Source organism: Hemibagrus wyckioides, linkage group LG02 (assembly GCF_019097595.1).
Source record: "Hemibagrus wyckioides isolate EC202008001 linkage group LG02, SWU_Hwy_1.0, whole genome shotgun sequence".
Classification (NCBI taxonomy): domain Eukaryota; kingdom Metazoa; phylum Chordata; class Actinopteri; order Siluriformes; family Bagridae; genus Hemibagrus; species Hemibagrus wyckioides.
The window spans coordinates 21,568,471-21,588,883 of NC_080711.1; the positions used below are offsets into that span (position 1 = coordinate 21,568,471).

The 20,413-nt window shown below is 37.4% G+C and overlaps 1 protein-coding gene and 2 gene segments (V, D, J or C); all 3 read left to right on the forward strand.

Moving 5' to 3' along the window:
• Nucleotides 1-655: 655 nt before the first annotated feature.
• LOC131362713 (Ig heavy chain V region 6.96-like) lies at nt 656-1,142 on the forward strand (the record flags this gene model as incomplete). The annotated part of the segment is given in 2 exon segments: nt 656-752; nt 844-1,142. Coding segments are annotated over 2 exon segments (351 nt in total), but the record flags the coding sequence as incomplete, so codon positions are not given.
• Nucleotides 1,143-13,688: 12,546 nt separating this feature from the next.
• On the forward strand, nt 13,689-15,852 carry LOC131364454 (uncharacterized). The gene is made up of 3 exons (XM_058407621.1): nt 13,689-13,790; nt 13,876-14,174; nt 15,505-15,852. The coding sequence occupies exons 1-3, from the start codon at nt 13,751-13,753 to the stop codon at nt 15,850-15,852; spliced, it is 687 nt and encodes a 228-aa protein (XP_058263604.1). The 5' UTR covers nt 13,689-13,750.
• An 825-nt stretch (nt 15,853-16,677) lies between these two features.
• On the forward strand, nt 16,678-17,574 carry LOC131371040 (Ig heavy chain V region MC101-like). The segment is given in 2 exon segments: nt 16,678-16,767; nt 16,866-17,574. Coding segments are annotated over 2 exon segments (360 nt in total).
• Nucleotides 17,575-20,413: the final 2,839 nt, after the last annotated feature.

Consider the following 20,413-nt stretch of genomic DNA (forward strand, 5'->3'; position numbering starts at 1 on the left):
TCTTTTCATAGAGGATTTTTAGTTATTGTTAGCTAAGCAGGTGTGTTGTATTTCTGTTAAAATTATACAATGTCTGTAAAATCAGATTTACATTTTTATTTCAACAAAACCCTCATTCCAGGATACAGTATAAATTATTATTAAATTATAATTCTCTACTTGTTTGTTTTTATGCCTCTAGATGTCAGTCTTTGTAAAGAAGCCCTTCTCAGTATATTTTAACACATTCAGCATCTCTCTCTTTAAACACTCTAATCATTCTCCAGCTTCATTTAACTCAAATAACAGATAATTGCTTTTTTGGGACTCTGCAAAAGTGATCTATATTTAACAACAATATTCAGGTTATTTTATAAATTCTACAGTTATACTCATTTTTGGGGTTTTATAAAATATTTAGAAAATAAATGATAAATGAGCAGGATCAGGAAAGTTTGTGTATTTATGCTTAGCACAGTGCAATAATAATTCAATACAAGCAGCAGGAGTGTTAGGGCACACTAGAAAATACCACAAGAATAACAGTTAATGACCTGAAAATGTCTCGGCTGTTCATCTGTGAATGTTTTTATATCTCTAGTGGGCGTGTCATGCAAATGAAATCCTGCATTTGAACCATTTATGCTGAAACATTCAGCCCAACAACATACCAGCAGTTTGTGTTCATTTACAGCAGCAGGAATCATTTTAATTCTTTGAGATGGGACTAGGCAGTGTTCTGAGTTACTTTACTCTAGCAATGTTTATTCAATGTTAGTATTATTATTTGTTATAAAGAAACATTTTAAGTATTTTATTACTTGCTTTTTTAACATTAACACAAATGTTTGTATGTTCTTGCAGATTCTTGCAGTCAGACACTGATCCAGTCTGATCCAGTGATCATCAAACCTGATCAGTCTCATAAACTGACCTGCACAGCCTCTGGATTTGACTTTGATAACTCTTGGATGGCTTGGATCAGACAGGCGCCTCGAAAAGGACTGGAATGGGTTGCAACTATAACATCTGACAGTAGTAGCAAATATTACTCCAGCACTGTTCAGGGCCGCTTCACCATCTCCAGAGACAACAGTAAGAAGCAGGTGTATCTGCAGATGAACAGCATGAGGACAGAAGACACTGCAGTTTATTACTGCACCCGACACACAGTGATACTTCCCCTTAGACATCAGTACAAAAACACATACTTGCTATAGTCACATGACAATCCCCCTTTTTAGATTCCTGGAGGTCAAAGAACCAAACTATTTACAGTGTCTCTGACTTACATGTTACCACTTGCCGACTTTAACTGATTGTTTGGACATTTACTGTTGTTAGATTACTTAATTCAATTCTAAATTTAGGCAAAGAAAAAATAATACAACACACACAACATGAGGTCCAGACAGTATAAAATTTTTCCCTACTTGCTGTTTTAATCACAGAAAAATTTCACAGTGTGACAGAGTGAGAACTATGGAAACATTTTAAAATCATTAAAAGTCATTTACATACTATACACCAACATTTATCTTGCATATTGAGTCTTAAATAAATACAAACAAATTTAATCACCAAGGAACATTTCCATTGTGATTATTAAAACCTGCAGAACACCATCATAACAATATGTAAATGAATATGCAAAATGTTCCCCTTACAGCTACATATAGAGAAATATCAGCCACGGTCACTGTGGGCTCTGGAGAGTTTAGCACTGCTTTTAGATAAAAGATGTTCCTTCCAGTTCTGCTGCTGCTGGCAGCTTCATCCTGTGAGTTTCACTTCAGTAATGAACTCAGAGCTGCTAATAAATTACTGCAGTTATAACCTACTGTACATATATTTTTGATGTACCCTTAATTTTGAAGAACGCTGATTACATTCTACACCAAAAACCCCATATATTTAAATGCAGACTTAAATATAATATAGATCATCTATACAGTGAGCAGCATGTGGTTGTGGATTGAACTCCTCCATAGTGGTCATGGACACTCCCTATTCAAATAGAGTCGTGTATAAACAGCATGTTCTTGGCTGCTCTAGTTTCCAGTGAGCTCTGTGATAGATAACACTCCCATACACTTTAAATCTGGGTGAAGCAGAACTCAGAGAAGGATGATTTTAGGACTGTGTATTTTATTACTACTCATTTCATGTAAGTTTATAATTACTAGCATTATAATCATTATAAGATAACATTACCTAGTTCTACTCTTCTCCTCCAGATTCTTATGGACAGTCCTCAGCTTCTGTGGTGAAGAGACCTGGAGAGTCCATCACTCTGTCCTGTACTGTCTCTGGATTCTCAGTGGGAAGCATATTCACTCAGTCATTGCAGGGCCAGTTCTCCATCACTAAAGACACCAATAAAAACATGCTGTACCCTTGAATAGCTTGTCATCATCATCTCTATCGAAGTAGAAGTTTTGTCAGTTTGCTTTTCTAGAGCATTCAGGCAAGAAGAAAAGACATCAGCAGAGATGTTTGAGAAGCAACTGTTGTTGCCCATAAATCTGGGAATGATTATAAGACGATTGACAAACAGTTTGAATTATCCTAGAATTTAAGAGTGTACTTTCTTTTTCACAAAAACTATATATATCACATCCAATGTTTTATTCCAGGCATAACATATCTATTAGCATGAATTGTATATCACTGGTAAATACACACAGTTCATTTGTTGGTTAGAGAGCATAAGAAAAACTCATTCTTTATGTTCATGGAGGCAGATGAATGCTATAAATCACAATTATAGGTGGATTACAGCATGAATACTGTAGAAAGGCATGGTTACACAAAAGAGTTAAACAAAGGAGTTTTTCTCCCCATTATAAACCCACATATCCTCCATCAGATGAATCTCCTCCTCATGATTTAAATACATTTCAGATACATTCTCCTCCCATCATCAGCAGATAAGCAAATCCAAGCATCAGAGCTGGATCTCACTCTATTTATATGATGTGATGGTGTCTGTTAAACTTTGGAGAACAGAGAAGACTCCAGTACAAACAACACACACCATGTTCTCTACATCTCTACTGCTCCTGCTGGCAGCTGCTTCTTGTGAGTGCTTTATCAAATTCTTTCATTTACGAGATGAAGAATAAAGGTGCAGCAGATATTGTGTGAGATATCACCATGTGTTTTCCTCCACAGATGTACATGGTGTGGAACTGACTCAGCCTGCTTCCATGACAGTCCAGCCAGGCCAGAGTCTCTCCATCCACTGCAAGGTTTCATATTCAGTTACGAGCTATGGTACAGGTTGGATCCGACAACCTGCAGGAAAAGCTCTGGAGTGGATTGGATACATCAATAGTGGTGGGAGTACTTATTACAGTGACAAACTGAAAAATAAGTTCAGCATCTCCAGAGACACTTCTACTAACACAATAACAATTGGAGGACAGAACATGCAGACTGAAGACACAGCTGTGTATTACTGCGCTCGTGACTCACAGTGAGACAGAATAGTGGATTCCTCTTACAAAAACCTTATGAGACATGTTACACACATCCTCTCAATGCAACTAATAAATCATCTCAGTCACACTTTCACTTTCTTCTATTGTAATAAAGTCGTAATAGTTTGCAGTGTTTTAAAACACAGTCACACAAAGTCTTTATTAAATTAAAAAGAAAACATTACTGAAAGAGTTTATTATAAGTTTATTCTGAACTATTATTAATCCCTTCATTTTACAGGATTTTTAACCAACAGTTGGAATCAGTGTTTACTGAGTGGATTCAGGAATAATACAGCATGTTTCCAGCAGTGTGTTGTGTTTAACACACAGTCTGTTCTCACAGTGTGAGGTGCAATAATTGAAACAACTGAAGGAGGCAGCAGAGTTTAACAAATAAAGTGAAAATAGTGAATCCACAAACTGCATTCTGTATGAGACTCATTATCAATCATCTCATTTATCATAATTTAGGAATATTTGTGTTGAATATTACCAATTTTACACTTGATATGTAGTATGATATGAAAACAGAATAAAAAATACATTCTATCCTCCATTATCCCTCAGTCATTATCATGATGATGTGAAACCTCTGGTAGGTTTGAGTTTTACTGATTAATTCATTAAGGGAATGCTTTAATTTCTTTAGCAGGTGTGAAATATTTACATTTCATATAATAGGTTTATGTGAAATACTGAAGGCTAAAACATATTAGAGAAATCCTCTCAAAGTCTACTGGATTAAGGGTTTTGCTCCTTGTGGTTTATTCAGAAAGGATACGTAAAAAAGAGAAGCAGATGCTTTATTCCATCATTCACACAAAATTCACAAGATTTAACAACAGACAAGTTGTTAGCTCCTGACTAAATAAATTACTGATTTGTGACCTGAATTATTTCTTTAATTAAATTCAGTTTCTATTAGACACACAGATAAAAAAAGACATATTCTGAACAAACCAGAACATTCTTCTGGGTGTTACAGTGATAAACAGTGATGGATTAAAAAGACATGAGATCTAATGAGTAAAGAGCAGTGATGAACCTGACAGCATGAAACACACCCAGAGTCTTACAGGAAGCTTTTTCTCATCTCAGCTGTTCCTCTGTGAATGTTTTTATATCTCTAGTGGGCGTGTCATGCAAACGAAATCCTGTATTTGAACCATTTATGCTGAAACATCATCAAACCTGATCAGTCTCATAAACTGACCTGCACAGCCTCTGGATTTAGTAGTAGCTATGATATGGCTTGGATTAGACAGGCGCCTGGAAAAGGACTGGAATGGGTTGCATACATCTCAAGTGGCAGTAGTAGCATATATTACTCCAGCGCTGTTCAGGGCCGCTTCACCATCTCCAGAGACAACAGTAAGAAGCAGGTGTATCTGCAGATGAACAGCATGAGGACAGAAGACACTGCAGTTTATTACTGCGCCCGTGACACACAGTGATACTTCCCCTTAGACATCAGTACAAAAACATATACTTGCTATAGTCACATGACAAACCCACATTTTCCGAAGCTGTGGATTCATGGAGGTCAAAGAACCAAAATATTTTCATTCTCTCTGACTTACCTGTTACCACTTGCTGATTTTTACTGGATTGTTCTAAATATTCCCTTAATATATCTTAACTAATATTGATTTCCATATTGATTGAAATAATTAGTAATACTCTAAATTTCCTAGTCCACCTTATCCCACTGATTCTTAAGACATTTTGTAAACATACTTAACAAGATTTGTAGGTTTATTATTATTTATATATTGTATTCAATTTTAACACTCTTGCTCAGTACTGAAGATAAAATGAAATATGTTGAAATATGAAATAAATGTATACTATAGATGTATATTCTCTCCTGTGTGTTGGACATTTAAAATATCCATATTTTTGAAACTATTATACAAGATCAAGTTCATTTCTGGCTATTACTCATTTGCTGGATTGAACGGTTGCCAGACATTAGTATGAAAATGACAGAAAAATCATCCTAGGCCAAAAATGAAAATGAAAGGTGCAGTCGCATATGAAATATGATTGTGCAATGGCATTTGACTATTGTTTACCAGCTCTTCTGGGAGCTACTTTAAACTATTTAAATAAAGATTTAAAAAAATATATTGTGGAATTAAGTTACATTAAACGTGCAGCTTTCTTTTTGGGAAGCTGAGCTCACTCTTTCTGTTTGAAATACACAATATTGCCAAAAGTTTTAGGACACCCCTTCAAATGATTGAGTTTAGGTGTTGTTCTTAGTGGTTGGGCTCAGGCCTCTGAGAAGTCTGACAGCTAAAATAACTAAGCAGAAAAAGCCTGCTGTAATTAAAACCAAGCTGTTAAGGGAAGTTACAACTTACAGCATGCGAGTTACAGCATGATTTTTTGAGGGTCGACCATATACTGCATATAAAACCTCCGCTGGTTCCCAACAGAACGCCGACCTTTCCAACATGGCGGAGGAATTGACGTGTCTGTATACAAATCACAGCGGCGCCCTCTACTGCCTCCTGATATAAGTGAATATGACAAGCTGTTATGACAGGAAAGTGTATTTATTAACCATTTATTATCAGATTTTATTGAAACATAATCACCATGCATTATAACCTTAATTAATGCTTAAATAAAATATTAAGAATATAACGCGCCATGTTGTTGTTTTTTGAAAGTCCCGCCCCTTTTTGTGGTTTTCATTTAAAAGTCCAGAGCGCGTGCTTGCGTCATCTAGAAGGCTTTTAAAAGAGATTTCAAAAGAAAACGACGGAGACAGCGACACTGCGGATTACCTGGAGATATTTCAAGGATAAACAGCAGATTTTCTTGAAGAGAAATGATGGATTTAGGTAAGTATCTTCCCTTCCTAGGTAGATGGACAGGCCGGGGCCTGGCCTGCGCCGCCGGGATGCTCGCGCTCACCTCCGCGGGATACTGCGCGTATCGCTGGCTGAAGAGGAGCAGCGATCTTCAAGCTGCTGAACTTCAAGCTGCTCACGGTGAGAAAAGCTCACTTTTTACTCAGTCTGTGTGTTTCTAATCGCTTTAGAACTTACAAAGAGAGTGTGTGTGGAAAATGAATGACTTTCATCGGTACAGAGGACAAACAGGATCAAATCTCCTGTGTAGTTTAGCTAACAGAGCTAGTCGAAAGCTAAGGCGCGTGACTGAGCTAACATTAGCCGGCGATGCTACATGGCTCATATCAAGAGCATTTTAAAGTATAAAAGTGATAATTGTGTGGATTAAAACATTTTGAGGCACAACATCATGACTTTTAGACTTTTAGAAATAGTCTTGAAGTTCTAGGAAAATAATCAAGTACAGGGCGGAGTCACGAAGCCTGACATGAAGCGGAGTTACTGTTAGCACCGGGATTATTATTATTATTATTATTATTATTATTATTATTATTATTATTATTATCGTTGAAGTGTTTTATTTCTCTTCTTGGTCTCGGCATTGTTTCTTCTGATGTGTTAATAGTTAGAGTGAATGTTGTGGTAATGAGTGAGTTCCTGTTAGCGCATCATTGTAGCAGCTGTAAAGAGTCAGTCCCTCACCAACTCGCCTTTTTATTTCCCTTCCTCTTCAATAAGACTCGTTTCTCCTTACTGATCACTAATATAACACTCTGATTAAAGACATGAAGGGGATGAGAGTGTGTCTTCTTGAAATATTTTCTTTCCTACATGAATGTCAGTTTCCACTGATGAAATTTGTCATCTCCGTGACATACTGATGTGGTTAAATGTGTCAAATGTTTTCCAGGATCTGTTGTTGATGATGTGGAGGAAGCCGAGACCACCGAGGTATGTGTCTGGAAAAAAGGACTAGGATTAATATATTATATACTACAATATCAAATGTATTAGTTTTTCATTTTTAACTGGTGTGTGTGTGTGTGTGTGTGTGTGTATTAAGGTCACTGATCCAAGCGTCCAGCTCCTTTGCTCTGAACACGACCCTCAGATGTCAGCTGATGCCCTGGTAATTTTATATTTCTGTTATTTTTAGTGTATTCTTTAGATACTTTTGGTTGAAACAGCAAATTTTAATCTTTGTGCTTTATTCAGGTCACTGAGATAAATATCCAGCTCCGGAGCACCAGCCTTGACCCTCAGAAGTCGGCTGTCATTCTGGTAATTTTATATTTCAGACATTTTTCAGTGAAATGTTTCTCAACCTTTTTGTTTTTGTTTTTGTTTGGCCTTGTCACTGTCCATGCTTGTAAATCCAAATATGAAGTAATTCTCGCTGGATAATCCTCCTCTTGGGAATTTCTTTTAAAGACGACGCTTGTAGCCACTCAGAATGTTTGAGTTAGTTTACAGTAATTTACATTTAACTCTCACATGCAGTGAACTCTATGAACTCATATCTCATGATATGAACCATTTAATCAGCTTGTATCACTTTTTTATTCGTGAAGTTACAGTAGTCACAGAGGTATGTGTCAGTAAAAAGTAGTACAGGTAAAATACTATATACAACAAATTTAAAATATTAGCTGTTCATTTCTAACAGGTGTGTGTGTGTGTGTGTGTGCGCACTGTATTAATGTCACAACTTCCTTCACTTCTGAGATTTTGCACAGAAGTTATGTGTAGAATTATGTGTCAGTTGAATTGTTTCTGTTAACATAATAATAAATAATTCCTAATAGACTCCTAAGTCATTACTAATCCAAGCCTTTGTACTGGAACATTTCTGTTTGTGAAGTGACGCAAATGACTAAGTTACAAGAACTCTCAACTCTTGCTTGCATGTACTCCAGTTATTAAACACAGCCACTAAGCTGAACTGATGAACTGTAAAAATGTGACAGCGTTTTCATCCTCAGCTCCTCCAAAACCAGCCTGTGGATGTCCAAAATACAGACCTGAGTCTGTTGGTTAAAAGGATGTGCAAAGGATGTCTTTTTGTTCTGCAGCATTCAGACTCTCTAAAGACCAAGTGATGCCATTTCTGATCACCCATTATATCTGTACTTTTATACTGTAAGTTTGGCTTCAACAATGTTCATTTTCTGGTTCTCTAAATGACTAAATAAATTGCAGCTAAATTTCTCCATCTGCAGGTTTTATGTGTTCAGGAGTCCACAAGAGAACAAATGTTTGTGCTCTCATAAATAGAGAACCAAAACTACTGGAATTAGAGGTGTAAGGATATATATATATATACTGTAAATAAAAATATAATTGCTTAGTATCATGAGACAATAATCATGATAATGTATTCAGTCACTCGTTCATCTTTTAGGAAGTGTGTTATTCGGGTCAGAGTGCTGGATCCAGAGTCCATTTCAGGACCACTGAGTGTACAGCCTGGACATGTTACACATGCCCTTTTAAACTGTGATTTATATGCTTTATTTATATGTTTCTTATATTGCTGTAGTTTTTGTTCTTAGATCTGTCTGTCTGTCTGTCTGTCTGTCTGTCTGTCTGTCTATCACACCTAGTGGCAATTTAGAGAAGACAAGTCACCTGTTTGATTCCTGATTTAATTTCTTGAAAAGTTTCTTCATTTTAAACTTTTGAATAATAAAGTAGATGAAGTATAGAGAATAGTTTCACTGTTGAGTTGTTGATAGATATTAGATTTCAGCTTTGTCTTCTGTTCACTAGAGATTACAATTCTTCTTCAGAATTTAAAAACACCTGATCTAGAATCTTCTCAGCTATTTCTCTCTGGATTCATCAGTTAAAGCCTCTAGAGGGCAGACTATACCAGAATGAACATCATGTTCTATTGAACGGTTTGATTATAATGTTAAATGTAGTTCATACTGTTCAGAAAACACTGCAATATTTCACCATGTCAGAGTCAAATATGACATGAGCATCATTTCTGTGTTAATGTAATTCTCTAGAGTGCAGCCTACACATGACTGATAATGACATAAAGGATTGTTTATATAATTATTATTAATTTCATGTAATAATTCAGATTAATTTAAGTGTACTGGAAATAGATCAGTTTTCAATCTGACCATCACAGGAACTGTTAATTACATCACAAAACATCCATATCATTAATAATAATAACAACAAACAACCAAATTCTTTTCCACTGTGGAACAGCTTGGATTCGACAACTTGACAACATTTGAATACATTTCAGATACATTCTCCTCCCATCATCAGCAGATAAGCAAATCCATGCATCAGAGCTGGATCTCACTCTATTTATATGATGTGATGGTGTCTGTTAAACTTTGGAGAACAGAGAAGACTCCAGTACAAACAACACACACCATGTTCTCTACATCTCTACTGCTCCTGCTGGCAGCTGCTTCTTGTGAGTGCTTTATCAAATTCATTCATTTACTAGATGAAGAATAAAGGTGCAGCAGATATTGTGTGAGATATCACCATGTGTTTTCCTCCACAGATGTACATGGTGAGGAACTGACTCAGCCTGCTTCCATGACAGTCCAGCCAGGCCAGAGTCTCTCCATCCACTGCAAGGTTTCATATTCAGTTACGAGCGATGATACAGTTTGGATCCGACAACCTGCAGGAAAAGCTCTGGAGTGGATTGGAATAATCTATACTGGTGGGGGTACAGATTACAGTGACAAACTGAAAAATAAGTTCAGCATCTCCAGAGACACTTCTACTAACACAATAACAATTGGAGGACAGAACATGCAGACTGAAGACACAGCTGTGTATTACTGCGCTCGTCACCACAGTGAGACAGAATAGTGGATTCCTCTTACAAAAACCTTATGAGACATGTTACACACATCCTCTCAATGCAACTAATAAATCATCTCAGTCACACTGTCACTTTCTTCTATTGTAATAAAGTCGTAATAGTTTGCAGTGTTTTAAAACACAGTCACACAAAATCTTTATTAAATAAAAAATAAAACATCAGTTTATTCTAAACTATTATTAATCCCTTCATTTTACAGGATTTTAACAACAGTTGGAATCAGTGTTTACTGAGTGGATTCAGGAATAATACAGCATGTTTCCAGCAGTGTGTTGTGTTTAACACACAGTCTGTTCTCACAGTGTGAGGTGCAATAATTGAAACAACTGAAGGAGGCAGCAGAGTTTAACAAATAAAGTGAAAAAAGTGAATCCACAAACTGCATTCTGTATGAGACTCATTATCAAATATCTCATTTATCATAATTTAGGAATATTTGTGTTGAATATTACCAAATTTACACTTGATATGTAGTATGATATAAAAACAGAATAAAAAATACATTCTATCCTCCATTATCCCTCAGTCATTATCATGATGATGTGAAACCTCTGGTAGGTTTGAGTTTTACAGATTAATTCATTAAGGGAATGCTTTAATTTCTTTAGCAGGTGTGAAATATTTACATTTCATATAATAGGTTTATGTGAAATACTGAAGGCTAAAACATATTAGAGAAATCCTCTCAAAGTCTACTGGATTAAGGGTTTTGCTCCTTTTGGTTTATTCAAAAAGGATACGTAAAAAAGAGAAGCAGATTTTTATTCCATCATTCACAAGATTTAACAACAGACAAGTTGTTAGCCTGAGCTCCTGACTAAATATATTAGTGATTTGTGACCTGAAGTATTTCTTTAATTAAATTCAGTTTCTATTAGACACACAGATAAAAAACTAAAAAGACATGAGATCTAATGAGTAAAGAACAGAGATGAACCTGACAGCATGAAACACACCCAGAGTCTTACAGTAAGAAGCAGGTGTATCTGCAGATGAACAGCATGAGGACAGAAGACACTGCAGTTTATTACTGCACCCGTGACACACACTGATTCTTCCCCTTACACATACTTGCTATAGTCACATGACAAACCCACATTTTCTGGACATTTATCCTGATGTAATATTTATTTAATTCCCTGAATATATGTAATATATTTTGCATATATTCATGATGTGACAGACTGAGAACTGTGGAAGCAGTGTTCACAAATCTAGAGAATTGAGCTCATTGAGACTAATATAGATTTCCCAATTAACTGATTGGTTAAACTAATTGATTTAGTATTTTACCTCTGATACTGTATCTTTTAAACCATGCTGAGAGAAATGCTGCAATTCTGAATTCCTTATTCATTCATTTTTATTGCTGCTTTACATGAGATCTTTTTTATTGACAGCATCTTTTTTTTCTCCTCTATGACTTTCTAGATCTGGATCATTTAAAACATGTCTTTTCTGCCACTAGAGGGCAGTGTGTACAAACTCAAACATCTCAGTCTGTTTCTATCTGTACATTTAGGCATTCTCTCTTTTCACATCCTGCTCTGAATGCATCCAGCATCATGACACTCAGATTAAACTGAATTACATAAAGCATCTTAGCAACCTGTGTTGTGTGAATAACTCTCTCTTTTTTTTTGGAAAACCTGATTTCACAGAAAATTCTTAGGGAGTTGAATGAGCAAGATCAATTGCCAAGTTTTATACAAATAATCACCTGATTAAATTCAGAGCTTACACATATCAATCATCATAATCCCAGGATCTGCAAGCATGCATAATTATTATTATGCTAAATCTAATATTTATTCTTTTTGCATTCACGAGACTTTAACATTTGCTTTGGAAAAAGATAAGAGCATTTGATGAAGAGGCTTCTGCTCCATTATCAACCCACACATCCTCCATCAGATGAATCTCCTCCTCATGATTTAAATACATTTCAGATACATTCTCCTCCCATCATCAGCAGATAAGCAAATCCAAGCGTCAGAGTTGGATCTCACTCTATTTACAGCATCTCACAAAAGTGAGTACACCCCTCACATTTTTGTAAATATTTTATTATATCTTTTCATGTGACAACACTGAAGAAATGCCACTCTGCTACAATGTAAAGTAGTGAGTGTGCAGCCTGTATAACAGTGTAAATTTGCTGTTCCCTCAAAATAACTCAACACACAGCCATTAATGTCTAAACTGTTGGCAACAAAAGTGAATACACCCCTAAGTGGAAATGTCCAAATTGGGCCCAAAGTGTCAATATTTTGTGTGGCCACCATTATTTTCCAGCACTGCCTTAACCCTCTTGGGCATGGAGTTAACCAGAGCTTCACAGGTTGCCACTGGAGTCCTCTTCCACTCCTCCATGATGACATCACAGAGCTGGTGGATGTTAGAGACCTTGCACTTCCCCACCTTCTGTTTGAGGATGCCCCACAGATGCTTAATAGGGTTTAGGTCTGGAGACATGCTTGGCCAGTCCATCACCTCAGCTTCTTTAGCAAGGCAGTGGTCGTCTTGGAGGTGTGTTTTGGGTCGTTATCATGTTGGAATACTGCCCTGCGGCCCAGTCTCTGAAGAGAGGCTCTGCTTCAGTATGTCGCAGTACATGTTGGCATTCATGGTTCCCTCAATGAACTGTAGCTCCCCAGTGCCGGCAGCAGTCATGCAGGCCCAGACCATGACACTCCCACCACCATGCTTGACTGTAGGCAAGACACACTTGTCTTTGTACTCCTCACCTGGTTGCTGCCACACACGCTTGACACCATCTGAACCAAATAAGTTTCTCTTGGTCTCATCGGACCACAGGACATGGTTCCAGTAATCCATGTCCTTAGTCTGCTTGTCTTCAGCAAACTGTATGCGGGCTTCCTTGTGCATCATCTTTAGAAGAGGCTTCCTTCTGGGACGACAGCCATGCAGACCAATTTGATGCAGTGTGTGGCGTATGGTCTGAGCACTGACAGGCTGACCCCATACCTCTTCAACCTCTGCAGCAATGCTGGCAGCACTCATACATCTATTTCCCAAAGACAACCTCCAGATATGACTCTGAGCATGTGCACTCAACTTCTTTGCTGGACCATGGCGAGGTCCAATCTGAGTGGAACCTGTCCTGACCTGTCCTTGTTTACCATCATCTAATCCATCTAACCCCTGTTTGCTATAATTTTCTGGACAGAAAAATCTTCTTGTAGTTTGATTAATCATCTAAAGCAGTGTGTATTTGAAACCAATATTGTTTTTTTAATTCTCAAATTTGATTTTAAGGTGATTTAGTAGAGAGGATGACATTATAATAAAATTATTCAAATGGTTTTCTACACCAAATACCACAAAATTCAGACTTAAATATAATATAGTTCAGCTATACAGTGAGCAGCATGTGGTTGTGGATTGAACTCCTCCATAGTGGTCATGGACACTCCCTATTCAAATAGAGTCGTGTATAAACAGCATGTTCTTGACTGCTCTAGTTTCCAGTGAGCTCTGTGATAGATAACACTCCCATACACTTTAAATCTGGGTGAAGCAGAACTCAGAGAAAGATGATTTTAGGACAGTGTATTTTACTGATACTGATTTCATGTAAGTTTATGTTTTTAATGTGATGATTAATAGGAAAACAAATCTTTGTAAGATAACATTACCTAGTTCTACTCTTCTCTTTTAGATTCTTATGGACAGTCTCTGACATCCTCAGCTTCTGTGGTGAAGAGACCTGGAGAGTCGGTCACTCTTTCCTGTACTGTCTCTGGATTCTCAATGAGCAGCTACTACATGCACTGGATCCGTCAGAAACCAGGACAAGGACTGGAGTGGATCGGACGTATTGACACTGGCACTGGCACTGCATTCGCTCAGTCACTGCAGGGCCAGTTCTCCATCACTAAAGACACCAGTAAAAACATGCTGTACCTAGAAGTGAAGAGTCTGAAAGCTGAAGACACGGCAGTTTATTACTGTGCACGAGACTCACACTGACACAACAGACTCCAGAGCTGTACAAAAACTTACACAAGCACGTCCTCATGAGCTGTAAATATTCCCTCAGCAGGAAGCTGCACCCCAGAGACATTTATTATGAAGAACATCATCCATTCACACTCAGCACTCAGATCTTACTCTCTTCTAGCAGTTATTAATATTAATAATAATAATTCCCATGTTATGTATCACATTTACATTATGATGTCTATTTATTTGACTCGAGGCAAATCAGCTCTAGGACAATGATTCTGATGACTAGTTGTGACTATATACTGTACTATTCATGCTTTTATTCCTCCTATTTGTGATACCAGCTGCAGGAACACTACAGGTCAATGGTTAATTCCTGAATTCAGCAGCACAGAATCTGACGAGAGATTAAACAAAATGTACATGTTTTCTGCAGCATCATTACTACAAACTCCTAAATATAAAAATCATCTGTAGGGGGCAGCAGCACACTTGTTTTCAAGAAGGTTTCATGAAACTATGGAATCTAACAGCTGAAGGATGTTTATGCAAATTCATCCTGTTATATAAAAAAATCAGCCTCTTGCTCACCAGAAGTTTGTGTCACACGACTGAATCAAAGAGCTTGATGATGGAGCTGAGGGTCACTCAGTACTACATCTTTGTTTTAATGTTAACCAAAGGTACCTGAGACTTCTATACACTACTGTATATACAGCTCTGGAAAAAAATAATAGACCACTGCAAAATAATCAGTTTCTTATGTTTTTTTCTTACAGGTTCATGTATTGGTGAGATGGACAGTTTTGTTTCATTTTTTGTGAACTGCTGACAATATTTCTCCAAAATTTAAAATATAACTATTGTTATTTAGCGTGTATATTTAAAGGAAATGACAACACATCAAAATAACCCAAGATCATGCAGTATTTGCAGAGCTTTAATAACTCAAATAAAAACGCAATGCAAATCATTTGTAAACAAATTGTGTAAATGCTTTGGCTAAATAACATTAAGAAATCAGTATTTGGTGGAATAACCCCTATGTGCATGCGTTTTGGCTCCATGATCTCCACCAGTTTTTCACATTGCTGTTGGGGAACTTTATACCACTCTTTTTGCAAAAAAGCAAACAGCTCAGCTTTACGTGATGGTTTGTGACCATCCATCTTCCTCTTGATGACATTCCAGAGGTTTTCAATAGGGTTCAAATCTGGAGATTGGGCAGTAGGCTCTTATTTTTTTCCAGAGCTGTATATTCCATCAGAATATCTTGACTGTGTTGATGATGATCTTTGATTGTTATGTTTTATCTGCTAGGTGTCAGCAGTGATGAGATCAGACTGGACCAGTCTCAGCTGTGGTAAAGAGACCTGGAGAAACTGTGAAGATCTCTCGTAAGATACATGGCTTTGATATGACTGAGTACTACATGCACTGGATACGACAGAAACCAGGGAAAGCTCTGGAATGGCTTGGCCGGATGGATGCTGGCAAAAATCAGACGATATATGCAGAATCTGTGAAGAACCAGCTCACCTTAACAGAAGACGTCTCAGCAAGCATGCAATATTTAGAGGCCAAGAGTCTGAGGACAGAGGACACTGCAGTTTATTACTGCGCCCGAGAAACCACAGTGACTGGATCTGAGGAAGCAGCTGTAATAAAACCAGACACACATTGTAACTAAATTTGCTTCACTTGTAATTCATACACAGATAAACACAGTCTGTATTTATTTACTGCTCCAATTCAACATAAATGTACCTGGATATAACCCCAAATAGGGGCGTGGCCTGAACTGGATTTTTTTTTTTTTTCAATATACATGAACCCTATTACTTTGCTCCTGGAAGCAATGGAAAATGCCCACAGGTAGAAATGGCAGCTCTGTCAGCATGTGTGAATGTGGTTCTGACTTTTCCTCAACCAACAAACTAACAGACATCCCAGTCCCAATACACACCTCTAGTCTCAAGCAGATCTCCTGCAGGATTTCTAAAAACAAACCTCCTGTGTGTATTATTATCTGTTCAGAACACATTACAACTTTACAACTTCACCATATCAACAATGCTACACATTTGTGTGGCTTGTCCAGTATATAAGGTCTGGTGTAAAGGATAGAAAACAGAAATCTATAACATACAAAAACTACAGAGAATGATGACCTCTCTGTAAAGCTTGCAGCTGGACATCCTGTCAGATCCACTGTAGTAGAAACGTAACTAAGACCTTCTAAACACAGCAACTATACTTTATTGTGAAAGGTTCATTTTAAATGATTGTTAAATGAAGATGTTCAGGTCAGTTAATCACAGAGATACGTTAGTGTTTTGTTCATTTCAGGCTAAGACAAATTCTTCAAAGAGGAAGAACATTAATGAGTAAATGAGTAAACCTGAGACTTCAAGATCATGCAGTTGATGATGCATTTTACTCCTCCACTCATGTTTCTTACATTAGAGAGGTCTGTGTGTGTGTGTGTGTGTGTGTGTGTGTGATGAGGAGAAGGAGAGCAGCTGAGCATTTTACGTCACTTCACTTTTATATCAAACAACAATGCTCTCATTATCAGTGCTGCTGCTGCTTTCAGCTTCATTCTGTAAGTCTCCTTGTCAGCTGAATGAATTTAGATTTAATTCCCCATTTGTAAAAATGACTTGATGACTTTTGATGATGTTCTGTTGTTGTTATTTACAGGTGGTGTTGGCGGTGTGGAGCTCACTCAGACAGCCTCTGTGCTCTTGAAGCCTGGAGAGTCGTTCTCCATCTCTTGTAAGATCTCAGTGTGGAGTTACTGTATTCACTGGATATGGCAACCTGCTGGAAAAGCTCTGGAATGGCTCGGATATCTCTGTAGTGGTGGTGGCACTGATCTCAAAGACACAATGAAGAGCAAGATCAGTCTCAGCCAGGACAAATCCATCAGCACGGTTTATTTAAGAGGACAGAACTTTCAGGTCGAGGACACGGCTGTGTATTACTGTGCCAGAGACACAACACGACAAACTCACTGAAGCCCTAGCGCTCTTATTGACTTGGTGTTGCATTTGATCTGATCTGTCCCGTTGAGCAAGATATGTTATACGTTCTTTATAGTATGTATTTCTGATCTTCTTCTATGCTATAATTACTGTTTCTGATTACAATCATTATTACTCTTAGGGAAGGTTCTTGTTTCTTTCTGCACTCTCATCTATTATGGTTTTCCCTGTGATTATTTTATAGCTATAATGCTTACAGTGAATTATGGATTGTCATAGTTCTGCTCATATGTTAAACCTACTACTGGGTGTTTCATATTTCATACCGAGGATATATCTTATCTTATGGAACTGAGAGTATATAAGGTAAGGAGAGATAAGGAAGTGGGTGATATATTTAGTTGTTGTTTTGGGGGTTTGGTTGCTGTGGTGATCTCTAAGGGGTGGGTTGATTTGGTGGGAGGGTGGGGGATTTTTACGGGGTGGCACTATGCTGGCATTGTATATTCTGTTTTTGGTGTTCTTTTGTTGTTTTTTGCTTTCATTTTTGTAATTTTTTGTATTCAATCACAATCCTCTGTTGTATATCTCAATGGGTAGAGATTTAAGATTTTTGAGCTAGAATGTTAGGGGTTTAAATCATCCGGTGAAGAGAAACAGAGTACTTGCTCATCTCCGACAGCAGAAAGCAGAGGTTGTCTTTTTGCAAGAAACTCATTTACGCAGTGTAGACCATTCTCGCCTCAACCGTGGGTGGGACGGGCAGATCTTTCATTCCTCATTTCAGGCAAAGGCAAGAGGTGTAGCTATCTTGATTGATAAGAATATACCCTTTGCGCCAAATAATATTACCTCAGATAAGAATGGTCGCTATATAATTGTTTCGGGCACTTTATGCAATGAGAATATAAATTTAGCTAATCATTATTCCCCTAATGTATGATGTCAGTTTCTTTAAACACACACTCTCTCTTGTTCCTGATTTAAATTCGCACTCTCTTGTACTCAGGGGAGACTTTAATTGCTGTCTTGACCCAGTGTTAGACCGCTTGTCATCTAAGCAATGCACCCCAGGCAAATCCTCTATTTACCTAAATAGTTTCTTTTCTAAATATGGCCATCAGATGTATGGTGATTTTTGAACCCCCCAAAAAGAGAATTTTCTTTTTTTTCAAATGTTCATCATTCTTACTCTCTGATTGATTATTTCATCTTGGATAAAGCTTTAATTTCTAGATTTCAATCCTGCTCATATCAAAGTATTATCATATCGGATCATGCCCCTCTTATCCTTGATTTGACCTTTTCAGACTTGCCTTCCCTTAGGACAAACTGGCGTTTCAATACTTCACTCTTGGGAGATGAGAATTTTATTTCCTTTGCTGCTGACCAGATTTCTTTTTTCCTAAGTGTTAATAAATCAGTGGATGTTTCAAACTCAGTAGTGTGGGAGGCTCTTAAGGCATATATGAGAGGCCAAATTATTTCGTATGCCACTACTAAAAGAAAGCGTGCCAGAGAAAAGCAAGCATCTCTTGCTAATGAGATTTCCCATTCCGGATTTAGAAGCTCCCATCTCTCGAAGGAAGTGAAAGCTGCTATTGCTTCCCTACAATCTGGGAAATCCCCGGGACTCGATGGTTTTCCGTCAGAGTTTTATAAAAAATTCTTGATATAGCTCGCCCCTTTTTTGACTACTGTTTTTTCAGAGGCCTTTGAGAAAGGAACTCTCCCCACAACTTTAAATCAAGCATGTATCTCTTTATTGCTTAAAAAAGATAAAGACCCGTTATATTGCTCTTCATACAGGCCCATTTCTTTGCTTAATTGTGATGTTAAAATTTTGGCGAAGGTGCTTGCCTCGAGACTTCAAGATGCTCTCCCTGCCATCATTTCTCCTGATCAAACAGGTTTTATAAAGAATCGTCAGTCTTTTTTTAATATCCGCCATTTGCTTAATGTGGTATATTCTCAGCATCAGTCCATTCCAGAATGTGTTGTCTCTTTGGATGCTGAGAAGGCATTCGACAGGGTAGAGTGGGAGTATCTTTTCTTAGTTTTAGAAAAATTTGGATTTGGTCCAGCCTTTCTCTCTTGGATTAAGTTGCTTTATAGCGCTCCTTCTGCTGTAGTTCTGACCAGTGGTCTTTATTCTCAACCATTTAATTTGCATCGCGGAACCCGCCAGGGCTGTCCGTTAAGCCCATTATTATTTGCCCTAGCTATTGAACCCTTAGCAATTGCTCCACGTGAATGTCAGCAGATTACTGGAATTACATGTGGTGAGGCCGTGCATAAAGTAACTTTATACGCAGACGATTTACTACTTTTTATCTCTAATCCACAGACTTCTTTACCTGTAGCTTTAACCATGCTTGAGGTTTTCTGGCTACAGGCTTAATCTGGATAAGAGTGAATTTTTTTTCCAATCAATAAGGTAGATATGCAATTACAGTACTCCAATATACCATTGAAGCCAGTAAAAAACAAATTTACTTATCTTGGTGTCTGTGTTACTCACCATCATAAACACCTTTTTAAACATAATTTTGGTATGCTTTTGGAACGGATTAAGAAAGATCTTTCTAAATGGTCCCCTTTAAAGATTTCTCTTATCAGACGCATTAATTCCATTAAGATGGTAGTTCTCCCCAAATTTCTTTATCTTTTTCAGTCTTTACCGCTGTATATCCCTCAATTATTTTTTAAATCCTTGTTATTTCTACTTATATTTGGAATGGTAAGCATCCTTGTTTGCGTAAAACATACCTTCAAAGGTCTAGACGAGATGGTGGTATGGCATTGCCTAATTTTAAGTTTTATTACCGGGCAGCTAACGTATGAAATACACAGTATTGGTGGCATTATCACCTTCTACCTAATAAACCACCCTGGATGGACATGGAAATACATGCCCATAAGCAAATTTCCCTTCCAGGACTTCTAGCAACCAAATTACAGTTAACTTCTTATACCTCTGTCGAGTGCCCAGTGGTTAAACATTCGTTGAGGATATGGACCCAGTTTAGGAAATCATTTGGTTTTAAGGATCCTCCTCTTCTTGGCCTGTTGCCTGTAATCACCTCTTCTTGCCTTCAATGCAGGATGGGATGTTTAGGAGATGGGCTGACAAGGGGATAAAATGCTTCAAAGATTTATTTACTGATAATTTATTTGCTTCTTTCGAACAGTTAGTATCTCATTTTGGTCTTATTAAATCTGATTTCTTTAGAGTCTTGCAAGTAAAAGATTTTGTTATGTCAC